The 16,452-nt window shown below is 36.3% G+C and overlaps 1 protein-coding gene across 4 annotated transcripts in view; it reads left to right on the top strand.

Moving 5' to 3' along the window:
* The window catches only part of Pde4b (phosphodiesterase 4B), a 522,330-nt gene that overhangs the window by 74,444 nt on the left and 431,434 nt on the right, over positions 1-16,452 (top strand). For all 4 annotated transcript variants that reach the window (XM_070025809.1, XM_070025806.1, XM_070025807.1 and 1 more), the window contains one exon: positions 8,083-8,195. In XM_070025809.1, the coding sequence (XP_069881910.1) occupies positions 8,154-8,195 (42 nt within the window). In that variant the 5' untranslated portion in view covers positions 8,083-8,153. The remainder of the gene's footprint in view (positions 1-8,082; positions 8,196-16,452) is intronic.

The raw sequence follows: 16,452 nt of genomic DNA, 5'->3' as shown, positions 1-16,452 counted from the left end.
GTAACTGAATTATAGTTGGAAAAAACCACCAAAGAACTTCACATCCTTTAAGGTATACCGTGTGCAAATAGAGTCAGGCATCTTCCACTGTGCCCACTCAATTGTTTATTAACAAACATTAAGTTGTTCAGGGTATACGATTTCAATGTGACATTTTTACATGCCTATGGTATATTTTGTTCATATTTTCTTCTTCTGTTATGCTTCCATATTCCTGAACCCAACAAGTTCTGATATGAATCATCATCCTGGCTATTTCTGAACTCTAATATAAATACACTGAGTATGGACATGAGGAAATGCAAATAGGTGTTGGAGAAGGACGCTATTGGCCTACTGAAAATGAAGGACCACTTCTAGAGGTGGGAGGACTATCTTCAACAAAGGGAAGTTTAGTTAGTGTCTGTAACCCTTATCATTCCACCCAGGAAAACCAAAGTCTGATAGTGCCAGGGAAGCAGTGATACATGAAAAAAAATCTTTTTAAATTGTTCCTTTTTGTTCTTATCCTATTAAGAGTATGATTCATGAAAACTGATGTACTTAATTTGTATTTCCAACATTAGAACAAATGAAAAACTAAAATTATTTTTTTCACTCCTACCTAGAAAAGCTGTTAATAAGACTCAATCAGTTGTATGACAAGGTAAAGGTATGCTTTTAATTAATTAATTAAAAATATTTTAGCATAGCTTAGTTATACAAAATAATAGGTTTCTTTATGACTTATTCATACACACATATAATGTACTTTGGTTATATTCACCCTTTATTATTCCCCCCACCCCGATTCCTTTCCTTTTCTTCAATATTATTCCTTCTGCTTTCATGTCATATGAGAGGAAACATGCTTATGTTGCAGTATGTAGCTTTGGCATGTTCCACTATCACCCCCAAACTTGATTTCCTCACATGGCAAGAAAATCTAGGCTACCTCATTGGGTTGATTGCTGTTATGTGCCTAACGAGGCCCAAAGATTTCATTCAATATGTACAGCCCATGTGAAAAAGGCAGACAGTAACCATCAGCAGTAACAGGCCTCATGTAATCCCTGTTCTTTTTTTTTTTAAAGACCTCTTGTTTCCATTTCCTGAAGTTCATTTAAATAAATATTATTTTGTATGGTCAGATGCACATAGGCATGATGCCTTTGTGTTCCTCTCCTAAGTGTATTTTCTTTTGGTTTCACTGTGTGTGGATGTCTAGAGTCCTGTATAATTTATCTTGGCCTGGTGCATTTTCAATCTAGCTTCTGCATATGAGAGAACACATGTGCCATTTGTTTGTCTGAGCTTGGCTTACTTTACTTAACACAATTTGTTCTCAGTCCACCCATGTCCCTACAAATGACATAATATTCTTTCTAGTGGCTGTGTAAAATTCCATGGTGGATAGGTACCATTTTTTAAAAATCAACTCATCTATTGTAAGGCATCTGGCCTGTTTCCATAACTTGGATATTGTGAATAGTGCAGCAATGAACATGGACATACAAATGTCTTTATGGTATCCTGGTTTGTGATATTCTGGATAGATGCCCAGAAGTGGTATGGCTAAGCTGTAGGGAAGACCTATGTTTAGTTTTTTTGTGGCCTCTCTGGACTGCTGTCCAGAGTTATTGTACTGGTTTCCATTCCCACCAATGGTGCAGTAGGGTTTCTTTGCCCTCACATCTGCGCCAGCATTCGTTTTTGTTAGAATTCATGATGTTGGCCAATGTAACTGAGGTGAGATGGAATCTCAGAGTTGTTTTGATTTATATTTCCTTTATGGCTCAGAATGTTGAGCATTTCCTCATATGTTTTTTTTTTTTTTTTTGCCATTCTTACCTCTTCTAAGAAGTCTCTCCTTAGCTCCTTTGTTTACTTAGTGATTGGTTTACTAGCTTTGGGAGGGTTGGTTTCTTGAACTCTTTGTATATTTTGGATATTAGGCTCTTGTCAAATGTATTTCAGGTAAAGCTCATCTCCCAGTCTATTGACTATCTTTCTAGTTTAATAACTATATCCTTTGCTTTGCAGAGACTTTTAATTTTTATGTATCCCATTTGTCAATCTCTCCTATCTGATGTACCCCTGGGACTCTTTCCAAAAAATTTTTTGCCTATGCCTATAATTTTTAGTGTTCTCTTACTCTCTCTTACAGTAATTTCAGATTCAAGTCTGTCAGGGAAGTCTTTGATCCACTTGGAGCTGATATTAGTAATGGAGACTTTTAGTTTTCTGCATATGAATGCCCAATTTTCCCAACACCAATTATTGAAGAAGTTATCTTTTTGTCCATTGCTTATCTTTGACTCCTTTATCAAGTATTAGATAGCAATAAACATATGGTTTTATTTCTAGGTCCTCTATTCTGTTCCATTGATCTTCAGGTTTATTTTTGTGCCAGTACCAAGGTGCTTTTGTTACTATAGCTCTGGAGTAGAATTTGAGGTCTGAGTTGTGATACCACCAGCATTGCTTTTTTTTTTGCCTAGAATTGCTTAGGCTATTTGAGGTTTTTACATTATTCCACATGGATTTTTGGATTTTTTTCTCTATCTCAATAGAGAACACCATTGGGATTTTGATGGGGATTATGTTAAATTTGTAGTAATCACTGCTCTTGATGTTTCTCAGAATTCCCAGAGTCAAAATTGCCACCCATAATTGAAGATGTAAAACTGTTTCTTCCCACCTGAAACCAGCTTGAGATATTTCCCATTAACTTTTTCTCAAAGTCCTAAAACCATTTTATAACTCCAACTAGAATTTGCTCATGTATTCTTTGAAGAATTATTTATGGAGACAATAATTGTGTCAGTAAGTGGACTATGCACTGAGAAAGATGGGGCATTTTTAAATTGCCTTCTAGATTTGGAAAGATTGGGGAGTAAGGAAATCTCTGACTTTCAGGGCCCTAATAGGAAACAAATGGCAATTCCAAAGGAACGAATGGAAATATCCTTGATAGATGGCGTAGGCCAGGGCTGAGAATGGCCACAATGAACGATGCCTCTCCAATGAAACAACAGTGAGAAGCTGCTACTAGTTAGATCTACTCCTAAAGAAGAAGGTAGGTTTGCAGCAACTGCATTCTAGAGTGCAGGACTTGGGCTGGTGTTGCTCCAAGGAAGAGAGAGGTACTTCTCTTTCTTCTTTGTTTTCCACTGTCCTGACATTTTCTCTGATTGGCTGAGTCTACCCAGGAGTCTACGTCTACCCAGGACACAATACCTGCAGACCAGCCTCCTAGGTGGGCACACAGCATGATTGAGAAATGTGAGAGGGCATACCTTTGGAGGGGCAATAAAAACCATCCAGAAAATAATCTGTCCTTTCTACATTCTTGGTTCTTGACTTAAAATGGATGTTGGCTTAAAAAAAACGGACTATAAAAGTGATATATTTTTATTGGAGAACATTTGGAAAACTGCCTGAATCTTGCAATTCTGCTTTGCCTGGTCAGGATAAGTTACTGGATGAAGTCACAGAGTTTGTCCAGTAAACTCTGACATCCAAAGAATCATAAACTAGAAATTTTATTTCTATAACTATGACTTCACAGAAGCATTCTTGCTTTTCAGAAAGATCTACTGACATTACCTTGTAATGTTTTAGTGATCATAACTTTCCTTAGCATGTATCTTCCTATATGGGCTGCACTTGGTATATTACATTCCTTTCAATACTTTTGAGTGTAATATTCTTCTATACTATTTGCACTGAAGTCATTATACATATGATTTAATACAAAACCGTTGTATATCCTTATGAAACTTCCACTGTTCTCATTTTACATAATTTCTTTAATAATCAATAGGCCTGTTTATTAGTTCTATAGTCTGTATTTAGAAACAAATATGAATTGTACCTTTCAATTTTCTTTATTTGGTGGTACTAGATTTTGAACTCAGACCATCCTGCTTGTTTAAGCCTCCCTCTCCAGCCTTAAGTTTTGGGTTTGGGTTTTTTTTTTGCTTTAGTTTTTTTCAGATAGAATCTCTATTATATTAGCAACCTCAGACCATGGTCTGCTTATCTTATCTGTTACTCCCAACTATGGCTATAGGCATGACCTACCACACTCGATTAATACTTGCTTTTTTTAAAAAAAAAAAGTCTTAGTAATATAAGCTTCTTTTTTCCAGGTCAGCCTTATAGGGACACAGATTGAATTAAACTGGAATGAAATAACTATTGCTTATCTACTTTTGCTTGAATTCAAGCAGATTTACTGTGAGAGCTTTACAGTTTCATTTGCCACTGTCTGGCCAGCATGAGAGGAGCATAGTATTTGTACTCACTCCCTGGTGTATACTGAGAGAATGCTTTATTTGGCACATTGATCCAGATACCTGACAAGCCTATGGGGCTCACTACAAAGGCAAAGGCAGAGTTCTCGCTCCCCCACTCACTTAGCTACCTTGTCAGGGTTCACTGCAGTCTTCTGCATAATATAGTCAAATTATGTGTTAGAAATTTAACCCTGGTTTCCTGGGTGATGGTACAATGCCACTGCTTAGTATTCCTATTCACACATCACATAGCTACAATTCTATTGCTCAATCACTCTATCTATATCTATTTATCTATCTATCCTCTATCTGTTTCTTCATAGTAGAGAAGTAGACTTTTCAAATCTGTATATTAAGAATTCAAATATGCAGTAAAAGGAACATATAGGACATTAACATTTTGCAGGTTTGGGTATTGGTGTTTGTATTTGCTAGGCAAGTGCACTAACACTTGAGCCACACTTCCAGCCTATTTATTTATTTATTTGTTAATTGCTTTTCAAATAGAGTTTCATGTTTTTGCTTGCATCTGGCCTTGGATGCAGTCTTCCTATCTATGGTCCCCATATATCCAGGACTACAGATTTGTCTCACAAGCCCAGCTTGTTTTGTTGAAGGAGGTTTTGCTAACTCTGTTGCCTGGGTTAACAGTCAGCCACTATCCTACCATTCTCTCCACCAACTCTGCCTCCTGAGTGGCAAGGATTACAGGCAGGAACCATAAGCATAACATTTGGCCTCGATGTTCTTGAGCTCAGCAATAACCCAGGTCACTTTTATGAAAACATTATATGGGCTAGCAGTTTCTAGACTTGATATTTCTTTTTTTATTTTTATTTTTTTATTGTGAAAATATCATACAGAGGAGTTACAATCACATGGGCAAGATAATGAGTACATTTCTTATCAAGCATTGTAGCCTCCTCTTTGTTTCCCCTTCCCATCCCTTCCCATATTCCCTCCACCTCCACACATCCGATCCTCCTCCCCCCTCCCGACACCAAAGTTGTAAAGTTCATATTCAACATAACGACTTGTATAACTTGTTGTTGCAATGGGTCCACCTGTATCCCTAGTTAAATGATTTATTTTTCCCCTTCCCCTCCACAAATTATACCAACATCAAATACAGTGAAAGTAGGGGTCATACGGTGGGGGAGGGACATACAAAGCAATATTTCTTTAGTATATTTCCAGTTAAATTTTCAGAATCCTTTGTATTCTCTTGTCACCTACCATATGGGTGGATTTTACACTGGGTCCTATGTTAATAGCCCGTGTCTTCATAAAGCAGTGACTAATTTGCCTCTGAGGCTTATAGAATCAAGGCATGGCTTGATGTTTTAGTGGTGCTGCTGAAGTTCTCCTAACAAACCCTATAAAGCAAAACTGTACTGTCTTGACTTCAAATTAGCTAGATTTGTGATTGAAACCAGGAGATTATGGCTCATTGTTGATACTGGTTGCTGAAGTTATTTTTGTTGACTACTTGTCTATGCAAGAGGTTAAAACTTACATATATAGACATTGAACTTATAGGCACAGGCAGGAACTTCCTGAACAGAGTCCCAGGGTCACAACAAATTGGAAAGAGACTTGATAAATGGGACTACCTTAAAATAAAAAAGTTTTTGCACAGCTAAAGAAGTAGCAACAGCCAACTAGAAAGACAGCCAATTAACTGGGAAAAATATTTACCAGCAATATATCAGACAAGGGCCTAATATCCATTATACACAGGGAACTCAAGAAACTAACCCCTCCCAAATCTAACAAACCAATCATTAAATGGGCAAGGGTGGGCTGGGAATGTCTCTTAGTAGTAGAGTGCTTGCCTTGCCTGCATGAAGCCCTGGGTTCGATTCCTCAGTACCACATACACTAAAAGATGCAACTGGCACTGTGGCTCAAGTGATGGAGTACTAGCCTTGAGCAAAAGAAGCTCAGGGACAGTGCACAGGCCCTGAGTCCAAGCCCTAGGACTGGCCAAAAAAAAAAAAAAAAAGCAATGGAGGTAAACAGAAACTTCTCAGATGAGATTAAAATGGCAAAGAAACACATCGGAAAGTGTTCATCATCCCTGGCTGTAAGAAATGTACTCATTATCTTGCCCATGTAATTGTAACCCCTCTGTACAGTATGTTCACAAAAAATAAAAATTTAAATTAAAAAAAAACAATACTGAGATACCACCTTACCTCAGTCAGAATGGCCCGCACCCTAAATTTGGCCAACAACAATTGCTGGAGGGGATGCAAAGAAAGAGGAACCCTACTGCATTGCTGGTGGGAATGTACACTAATGCAACCACTTTGGAAAGCAGTCCGGAGGTACCTCAGAAAGCTAAATATAGACCTCCCCTCTGACCCAGCCATACCACTCCTAGGCATCTACCCTGAGCAACAGGAACCAGTATACAAAGACACATACACCTCCATGTTCATTGCAGCACTATTCACAATAACCAAGATATGAAAACACTCAGATGCTCCACTACAGATGAATGGATCCAAAAATTGTGGTACCTATGTACAATGGGATATTATACAACCATTAGAAAGGACAAAATAATGGCATTCGTATGTGACTTTAAGTATCACTACTCCACAATATTGTGAAATATGTGAAATTTATCTAATCACCTAATCTCAATAAAAATTATTTAAAATGAAAAACTTACAAATGTGAGTGCTTTAAACTGGAGATAAGAATTGAGGTGAAGGTTTTCTCTCTTATGTTATTTTTTATTGGTTTACTTTTACTTTCTTTTTTATTTTTACCGTATCAATGAGCTGTTTATTTTAATTCTGAATCTGATACCTTTTAATGCCTTAGGCAAATAATTTTTCTGACCCCTTTCTCTCATTAGGAAGAAAAACTCGAAAACAGTGTTATAATACATAGTTGTAATTGTAGCAGAATTTGGAGGGATAAGGGGAGGGAATAAAGGGAAAAGGAAGAAGAAGGATGTAGGGTAAATAATATTAAACTGCACTGCATCTATGTATGAAGATGGCATAAAGAAACTCAGTGAAAGCTCTTGAATAATCAAGAGGTATTAGAGGGAGGCAGCAACAGAGAGATGCAATCTAATTAAAATATAATTCATGCACGTGTGAGCAACCATGATGAAAATCTTTGTACAATCAATATACCCTAAAAATGAATGAGGAATGGAAAATATGTTTGTTTTGGATTAGGTATCAGTGGAAGAGGTAAATTAGAAAGGAAGGATGAATATGCTTAAAGTAGTGTGTGTGTGTGTGTGTGTGTGTGTGTGTGTGTGTGTGTGTGTGTCCATGTCCGTGTGTCTGTGTATCCATGTATCTGGGAATCGAACAATGAAAGGTGTTGAAATTGTTCTGAAATTGGGAATGGGAGGAATGATGGGAAAAATTTGACCTGGGCATAATTTATACACATATAGATATCACAATGAAACCCCCTGTGCTACTCATATATACTAATAAAAATGGGAAAAAATCTTACAGATATCAAGGGGTTCAATAAAGTATTTTATTGGGAAGTACAATTAAGTATAAATGCTCATGATTTTTATATTCCATGGTCAATGATCATTTCGAAGCCTAATTATTAACCTCCATGTTTTCTCAATAGCTTTGTACTGATTTCTTGTATGGTGTGAACTTCTTAGCATGTCAAACACAACTGGCTTGGTAAATCATTATATTTGTTTAACACACGCAATGTACACATTTCAAATGTTAAAGAATTTACCATATGATTTTCTTTAACTAAGGATACAAAGCTATGTCATTATGTGTATGTTTTTCTCCTGTAGGTCTTAACAACAGTCAGCAAAACTGCATTGAACAGCAGCCATTGTAAGAGGTGATATTTCCCACCTCTATAATGAAGAAAAGCAGGAGTGTGATGACAGTGACAGCAGATGATGTAAGTAGATGATGTAAGTAGATCTGATGTATTCTTATTGCACTTAGTTCAATAACGAAGTCATACAGTAATTATATTCAAAGGCAGACAAAGTCTGTAACTAGATGACTGAGTGACATGGACACAATCAGAATCCAGCATTTTGTGAGCTGGCTAATAGGAACAATTTCCTTTTGGCATTCTGTAGATTTGTTGAGTTTCATCTTTGTAGTTTTCATTCATGAAACCAGCACTCTCCAATCTGTGATCACATCCTAACTCTTAGCTAATTTGTTTGTCTATATTGCTTTGTTTAACATTCTTTGATGAGTTCCTTCCACACTTTGCCCATGTGTGGCTAACACTTGAACAGAACAGATCTTTGATGACTCCTAAGCTACTTGTGATAATGCACAATGTAATGTAATATTACACAGTGTAATATTAGCCTTACCTGGGTGCATATTGGGAAGCGAGATTGTCAGGCATTGCTCATATTTACAAATCAGACTATTTTTTGTTTTTGTTTTTAATTTTATTTATTTTTTATTGTGAAAATATGTACAGAGGGGTTACAGTTAGATGGGCAAGATAATGAGTACATTTCTTATCAAGCATTGTAGCCTCCTCCTCTGTTTCCTCTTCCCATCCCTTCCCATCCTTCCCCCGACTCCCCACCCAATCCTCCCCACCCCCCCCACCAAAGTTGTAAATTTCGTTTTCGACATGACAACTTGTACTTCTCATAGTTGCAACGGGTCCACCTATATCCTTATTTAAACGACTTGTTTTTCCCCTTCCCCTCCACAAATTATACCGACATCAAATACAGTGAAAGCAGGGGTTATACTGTGGGGGAGGGACATACAAAGCAACAAAGAAATAAGGATTCTAGAGTGGCTTGGTAATTACTTTACATTTGAAAAACCAATTGAAGTCATTTGAAGGAGTCTACAGACTCAACTATCTTCATACCTTTGGATTTTATTCAGTTGATATTCATTTTTCTTACTTTTTTTCAATTGTGAAAATACCATATAGAGGGGTTACAATTACATGGGCAAGATAATGAGTACATTTCTTTCTTTTCATTTTTTATTGTGAAAATACTGTATAGATGGGGTTACAATTAGATGGGCAAGATAATGAGTACATTTCTTATCAAGCATTGTTGCCATCTCCTTTGTTTCCCCTTCCCGTCCCTTCCCAGTCCTCCCCCCACCAAAGTTGTAAAGTTCATTTTTCGACATAATGTCTTGTACATCTCATTGTTGCAATGGGTCCACCTGTATCCCTATTTAAACGATTTGTTTTTCCCCTTCCAATCCACAAATTATACCAACATCAAATACAGTGAAAGCAGGAGTTATACCGTGGGGCGGGGGGGGGGGGAACATACAAAGCAACAAAGAAATCATCTTACAAATATGTTAGAAACAATTGCATGAAAGAAAAAAAAACATTTGAATACTTATCTTGGGGTTCATTTCACCTAACATCGACTTATCTGACCTTTTCTGCTTGACTCAGACATATACTAGTTATTGCAAATAAGGGAAACCATGGGGCCTATGTTTCTTTGGGCCTGGCTTACTTCACTTAATATAATTTTGCCCCATTTGTTAGGAAATGGAAAGACTTGGAAAAAATTATATTAAGTCAGTTGATAATCATTTTTTTCCCTGCTTTCAATTGACTGGTCCCTCACTAGTGTGCCTTTATTGTGTAATCCTTAACTATTTATCCTAAAAAGTATTTGTCAGTAATCAGATTGCACAAAGAAAGTAGAGAAAAGAGAAAATTTATCCTTCTTTCTGCAGTAGCTCTTCTTACTGTTAAGCTATTTCACAGATGGGAGTGCTGGGAAGCACTTCATCTAAAATATCTCATAGGAATGTTTCATATTTCAGAATTTCATTCAGTTCTTATTCTTTTTCTTTAATTAAGTGATGCATAATCAAATTGGAACTTTGAACTTAATTACATTATTATAGAGAGGAAAAGAGGTATGTGGCATTGTCCTCGTCTTGGATTGTCTTTTGTACTAGCTCCTATTGTTATACAGTTGAAGAATCCTAGGCCTTTTGTTGTCATCTGTCTTGCTTCCCTACTGATTGGGCATGATGGCATGTATAGCAAAAAGATTATTGCTTTCCATGTGAGCAGAGCACTTTTCCAGTTATAGAGAGTTTCAACTTTCCTTCCATGCCTGAGCTCTTCACCTAACCTCTAAGTGGAACTTTAATCATTTGAAAACTCAGCCCAGCCAGGTGTGGGTGGCTCACACCTATAATCCCAGCTAGTCAGGAGGCTCAGATCTGAGGATCGCTGTTCAAAGTCAGATGGGCCACGGAAGTCTATAAGACTCTTATCTCCATTAAAATACTAGAAAACCAGAAATATTTCTGTGCCTCAATGGGTAGAGTGCTAGCCTTGAGCTGAAGAGCTCACGGACAGCACCCAGTCCCAGAATTCAAGCCTCATGACCAACCTTAACATCAACAACAACAAACAAAAAACAAAACTAAGCCAACAGCTCAGTGTACTTGCCAGCCCTTTCTTTTGAGTGTTTTCTTCTTAGACTTCATAGTCCCTTCTTACTCAATAGCAGACAAATTGTCAGGTTTGTTTTAGGTTTAATTCACAGGACTTGTGAGAATTTCTAGAACTTTAATGGTCAGAAGCAAAGACTTACATGTACTATTTTGGCTATTTCTTCCAAAACATAATCATGCCCGTTGCCTATTTGGTATTGAGAACATTTAGTATTGAGAACATTTTTGGCAAAGGGAACAGTGAATGCAAAGGCCTTTGCTCTGTAGGGACACTTGCTTGGGCTCATGCAAATACATCAATAAATGAACTATGGATTCTGCTTTATATACTTATAGTACGCAAAGATCATTAACAGGAGCTTAGTGTGATGAATGTCGTAAGAATAGCATGCATTCCATTCTTTGCATTTGAGAATTAATTTCTAGTAGTAAGAGGTAGACTAAGTAGAACACAAGTACTGAACACAAAAGCTATGTGTGTAGGTGACAGAAATAGAGATAGAAATTCTTATATGTACATATGCGTGGATATGTATGCATATTATATATGTATGTGCTAGAGTTTAGAATATATATGTACTTATATTATACATATTTGTATGTATATATATGGTATCATTGCAAAAAAGACAAATATCCACATCTCCATCCCAGTTATAGTTTTGTATTTCTAGTCACTGGCCTTAGGAGAACGTTTCAAAGAGGGGAACATAGCTACTAAGAGTGAAGAGAATTACCTCCAGGCAAAATTCTCTTGTAATTGGTGATAACTGTGATAAAAAGCACATTTTTAAAAAATATGAAATTACTTTTTATAATTGTCTCATAGAACATCATGATATTTAGTCTTGCTGGGAGCCCTAAGTGTCATTTGATACATTACATAATTTTTTAAATGTGATTTCATAAAGTTTGAAAAACAGCCTCTGGTCAAGATTTAATGTGACCCTAAGCATACTACCGGTTCTGGGAAATACATCTTATTCTATTTCATAATATCCCAAAATACAACTGGAAGAATTGTAAAGAATTAAGAACCAAGAAAACCTTTTGCATATAATATTTCTTACTGGGAAGGGTACAAGGAATGTGGGTACAAGGAATAAAATTAATTGGAGTGCAATGTGTAGAGATATAACAATGAAACATGAACCCCCTTATATAACTGACACAATCAATGAAAAAGAAACATATAAAATAAAAAATAAAAATTAGGAACACATCAAAAATAGCTTAAAATAAGATGTGTTTCTTTTTTATGGCTAGAGAAGTTGAGCATTTCTTCATGTGTCTATTGGCCATCCTTCTTTCCTCTTCAAAGAAGTTTCTCTGTAAGTCTTTAGCCCGCTTATTTATTAGGGAGTTGTTTCTTTGAGGATTTGTTGTTGGGGGATTTATTTTTTTGAGTTCCAGGTATATTTTAGATATGAGACCCTAACACTGAGATACCATCTCACCCCAGTTAGAATGGCTATAATCAAGAACTCTAACACCAACAGATGGTGGAGCGGATGTGGAGAGAAGGGAACTTTACTGCATTGTTGGTGGGAGTGTAAACTTGTTCAACCACTTTGGAAAGTAATATGGAGGTTTCTCAAAAAACTCCACATAGAGCTCCCCTATGACCCAACAATCCCGTTTTTGGCATTTACCCTAATGATCACAAACAAGACCATATTAAAGGTACCAGCACAACTATGTTTATTGCAGCATTATTGACCATAGCTAAGATATGGAACCAATCCAGATACCCCTCAGTAGATGAATGAATTAAGAAAATGTGGTATATATACACAATGGAATTCTATGCCTCCATCAGAAAGAATGACATTGCCCCATTTGTAGGAAATGGAAAGACTTGGAAAAAGTTATATTAAGTGAAGTGAAAAAGTTATATTAAGGCCCAAAGAAACATAGGTCCCATTGTTTCCCTTATTTGCAATAACTAGTATATGTCTGAGACAAGCAGAAACAGTCTAAGTTGATGTTAGGTGAAATGAACCCCAAGATAAGGACTTTTCTTTCTTGATATTGTTTCTAACATATTTATAAGGTGAATTTTGTTTCTTTGTATGTCCCTTCCCCACAGTATAACCCCTGTTTTCACTGTATTTGGTGTTGGTATAATTTGGGGAGGGGAAGGGAAAAAAACAAATGGTTTAAATAGGGATACAGTTGGGCCCATTGCAACAATGAGATGTACAAGATGTTATGTTGAAAAATGAACTTTACAACTTTGGCGAGGGGGGAGGGAGAGGGGAGGGCAGGGATATTAAGGGGAAACAGGAGGAGGCAACAATGCTTGATAAGAAATGTACTCATTACCTTGCTCATGTAATTGTAACCCCTCTGTATGGTACTTTCACATTAGAAAACTTATTAATAAAAACAAAGCAAAACAAAAAAAGACATGTTCAGCAACAGAATAAGATCTTGACAACTTAGGCACCAATGTATTGTATTTGGACATATGTCTTAATTTTTAATATGATGATGAATGAAGATCAGCCCCTTTGTTGTCTCTTTGTCTTCCTGTAGTATAATGGCAACAACACTGATTTCTAAAGAAATAATTGTTTACAAAACATGAAGATAATAAAAAGGATCTAGCTTGTTTCTTTTTAAAAATAATTACTGTACTGAGGAGTTACAGGTACATGAGTAAGGTAATGAGTACACTTTCTATCAAGCATTGTTACCTCCTCCTTTGTTTTTCCCCTACCATCCCTTCCCTCCCCACCTCCACAACTCCTCCCTTTGTCCCCCCCCCCAAGTTGTAAAGTTAATTTCAACATAGTGTCTTGTACATCTGATTGTTACAATGGGTCAACCTCTATCCTTATTTCAGCATTTTGTTATTTCCCTTCCCTTCCTCAAATTAGAAAAATGTATATACAAGATTCAGGACACCAGAATCAAATACAGTGAAAACAGGGGTTATACCAGGGGGAAGAACATACAAAAGAAACAAAAAAATCACATGGTACATTATAAATACATAAAAAATAATAGCAAGAGATAAAACCACTTGTGTCCCTATCTTGGGGTTTATTTTGCTTAGCATCATCTTTTTTTCTTCTTCTTTGTTAATTGTGAAAATACCATATAGAGGGGTTACAATTACATGAGCAAGGTAATGAGCACATTTCTTATTAAACATTGTTGTCTCCTCCTTTGTTTCCCCTTACCATCCCTTCCAACCTTCCCCTGCCCCCCACTCTGCCAAAGTTGTAAAGTTTGTTTTTCGACATAATGTCTTCTCATTGTTGCAATGGGTCCACCTGTCTCCCTATTTAAACCATTTGTTTTTTCCCTTCCCCTCCCAAATTCTACCAACATCAAATACAGTGAAAACAGGGGTTATACCATGGGGGAGGGACATACAAAACAACAAAGAAATCATCTTATAAATATGTTAGAAACAATATCAAGAAAGAAAAACCATTTGAGTCCTTATCTTGGGGCTCATTTCGCCTAACATCAACTTATCTGACTGTTTCTGCTTGTCTCAGAAATATACTAGTTATTGCAAAAAAGGGAAACCATGGGATCTATGTTTCTTTGAGCCTGGCTTACTTCATTTAATATAATTTTTTCCAAGTCTTTCCATTTCCTACAAATGGGCAATGCCATTCTTTCTGATAGAGGCATAGAATTCCATTGTTTATATATGCCACATTTTCTTTTTTTAAATTTAATTTAATTTTATTTGTGAACATACTGTACAGAGGAGTTACAATTACATGGGCAGGATAATGCGTACATTTTTTACCAAGCATTGCAGCCTCCTCCTTTGTTTACCCTTCACATCCCTTCCCAGCCTCCCCCCTCCCCCCCAATCCCAATCCTTCTCCTTCCCCCTTCCCCCCCCCCCCCACCGACGTTGTAAAGCTCGTTTTGGACATGACAACTTGTACTTCTCATTGTTGCAACAGGTCCACCTGTATCCTTAAACAACTGGTTTTTCCCCATCTCCTCCACAAGTTATACTGACATCAAATATAGTAAAAGCAGGGGTTATACTGTGGGGGAGGGACATACAAAGCAACAAAGAGATAATCTTATAAATGCATTAGAAACACATGCATGAAAGAAAAAAACATTAAAATACACATCTAAGGGTTCATTTTCCTGACATCACATTATCTGACCTTTTCCGCTTGACTCATACATATACTAGATATTACAAATAAGGGAAACCATGGGACCTATGTTTCTTTGGGCCTGGCTTACTTCACTTAATATAATTTTTTCCAAGTTTTTCCATTTCCTAACAAATGGTGCAATGTCATTCTTTCTGATGGAGGCATAGAATTCCATTGTGTATATATACCACATTTTCTTGATCCATTCATTCATCTACTGAGGGTCATCTGGGTTGGTTCCATATCTTAGCTATGGTAAATAATGCTGCAATAAACATAGTTGTGCTGGTTGCTTTAGTATAGTGTTGTTTTAAGGATTATTCAGGCATATGGTGAAGTCTAGAAAGTATGGTGCATAATGTTCCAATTAATGTTCCTATCCCCTAAACACTGATTTGCTATTTAGCTTACAGTTAATTATAACCATAATAATCAAAATAAGAAACTATGGTGAAGATAAGATCACAAATTTAGTTACTGAAATAACCACTTAGATTTTGCCTTGGAGGCTGTTAATAATTTGGGGGAGTAAGATGAATTATGAGTATGAGCTTTGCAGAGTGTGGTAATTATGAATAACTCTACATGTATTAATGGGTGTATTTTAAAATAATGTTAATGTCTTCAGTATTTAATTGAATTTCTGGAAAGTTATTCCATTATGTTCTTCTTTTGTGGCAATACATGTTGCATTAACTAAGGTTTTCTGAAACAAATCCTTTTGTCAATGATTTGCTTCAAATCTGCAAACTCAAGCTTGTTGTTGGCAAGTTAGTGTGAAAACTATTTTGTGTTAGATGGGATTCTGTTAGTTGTCAAGTCACAAGTATAAAACAAAGATCCCTTTCATTCATTTATTGTAATTAAACCTGGTATGTTTAAAAGAAAAATAACTAATAGCTTTACTGGCAGCCCCAGTGACTGGCAGTTTTGCTCAAGAGTTTCTTTACTTATGGTTTTTAGGATAATGTTTCTTGTATAAAATATAAAAAGATGTTGCTTTCCAGGTAACTATGACTTTTTTACAAGCATATTTAAAGCCAGATTAATTAGTTATTACTATGATTTCTGATCTTTAATTTATTCTTAAGTCTCTTCAGGAACATTTTGTTTACTCTTGCTCCTCAACTAGTTTGAAACTTTTTTTAGGAAGGACACACACACACACACACACACACACACACACACACACACACACACACACATCCCTTCAGTCTCTAATTTCTAACAAATACATACCTACTAACAGACATACATACTCACCAACTCATACCAGCATTCAGTAAGTGCTAAATCTAACCATTTGCTTAGAATATTTCTAGAATATTTCAACCTCTGAAAAAAATCTTAGATTGTTTTATTATCTTCCTGTTATCAAATTGTGGTTCTATTTAAATTTAAATAAGGGCTATTTCTAAACAATAAGTCAAGCATACGAAAATATAGTAATATTCCATTTCCAGATAAGGAAAATGGGATTCCTGAAAATAATCAAACCTTGTCTTGTCCAACTTTCTGTCATATGAATGTCATCTTGTCAGTATATTGGAAATGAACTTTACAACTTTGGGCGGGGAG

The sequence above is a fragment of the Dipodomys merriami genome, unplaced genomic scaffold (genome assembly GCF_024711535.1).
Source record: "Dipodomys merriami isolate MVZ:Mamm:240054 unplaced genomic scaffold, mDipMer1.0.p SCAF_172, whole genome shotgun sequence".
NCBI classification, from domain to species: Eukaryota; Metazoa; Chordata; class Mammalia; order Rodentia; family Heteromyidae; genus Dipodomys; species Dipodomys merriami.
This window is presented reverse-complemented; position numbering and strand designations above follow the sequence as displayed.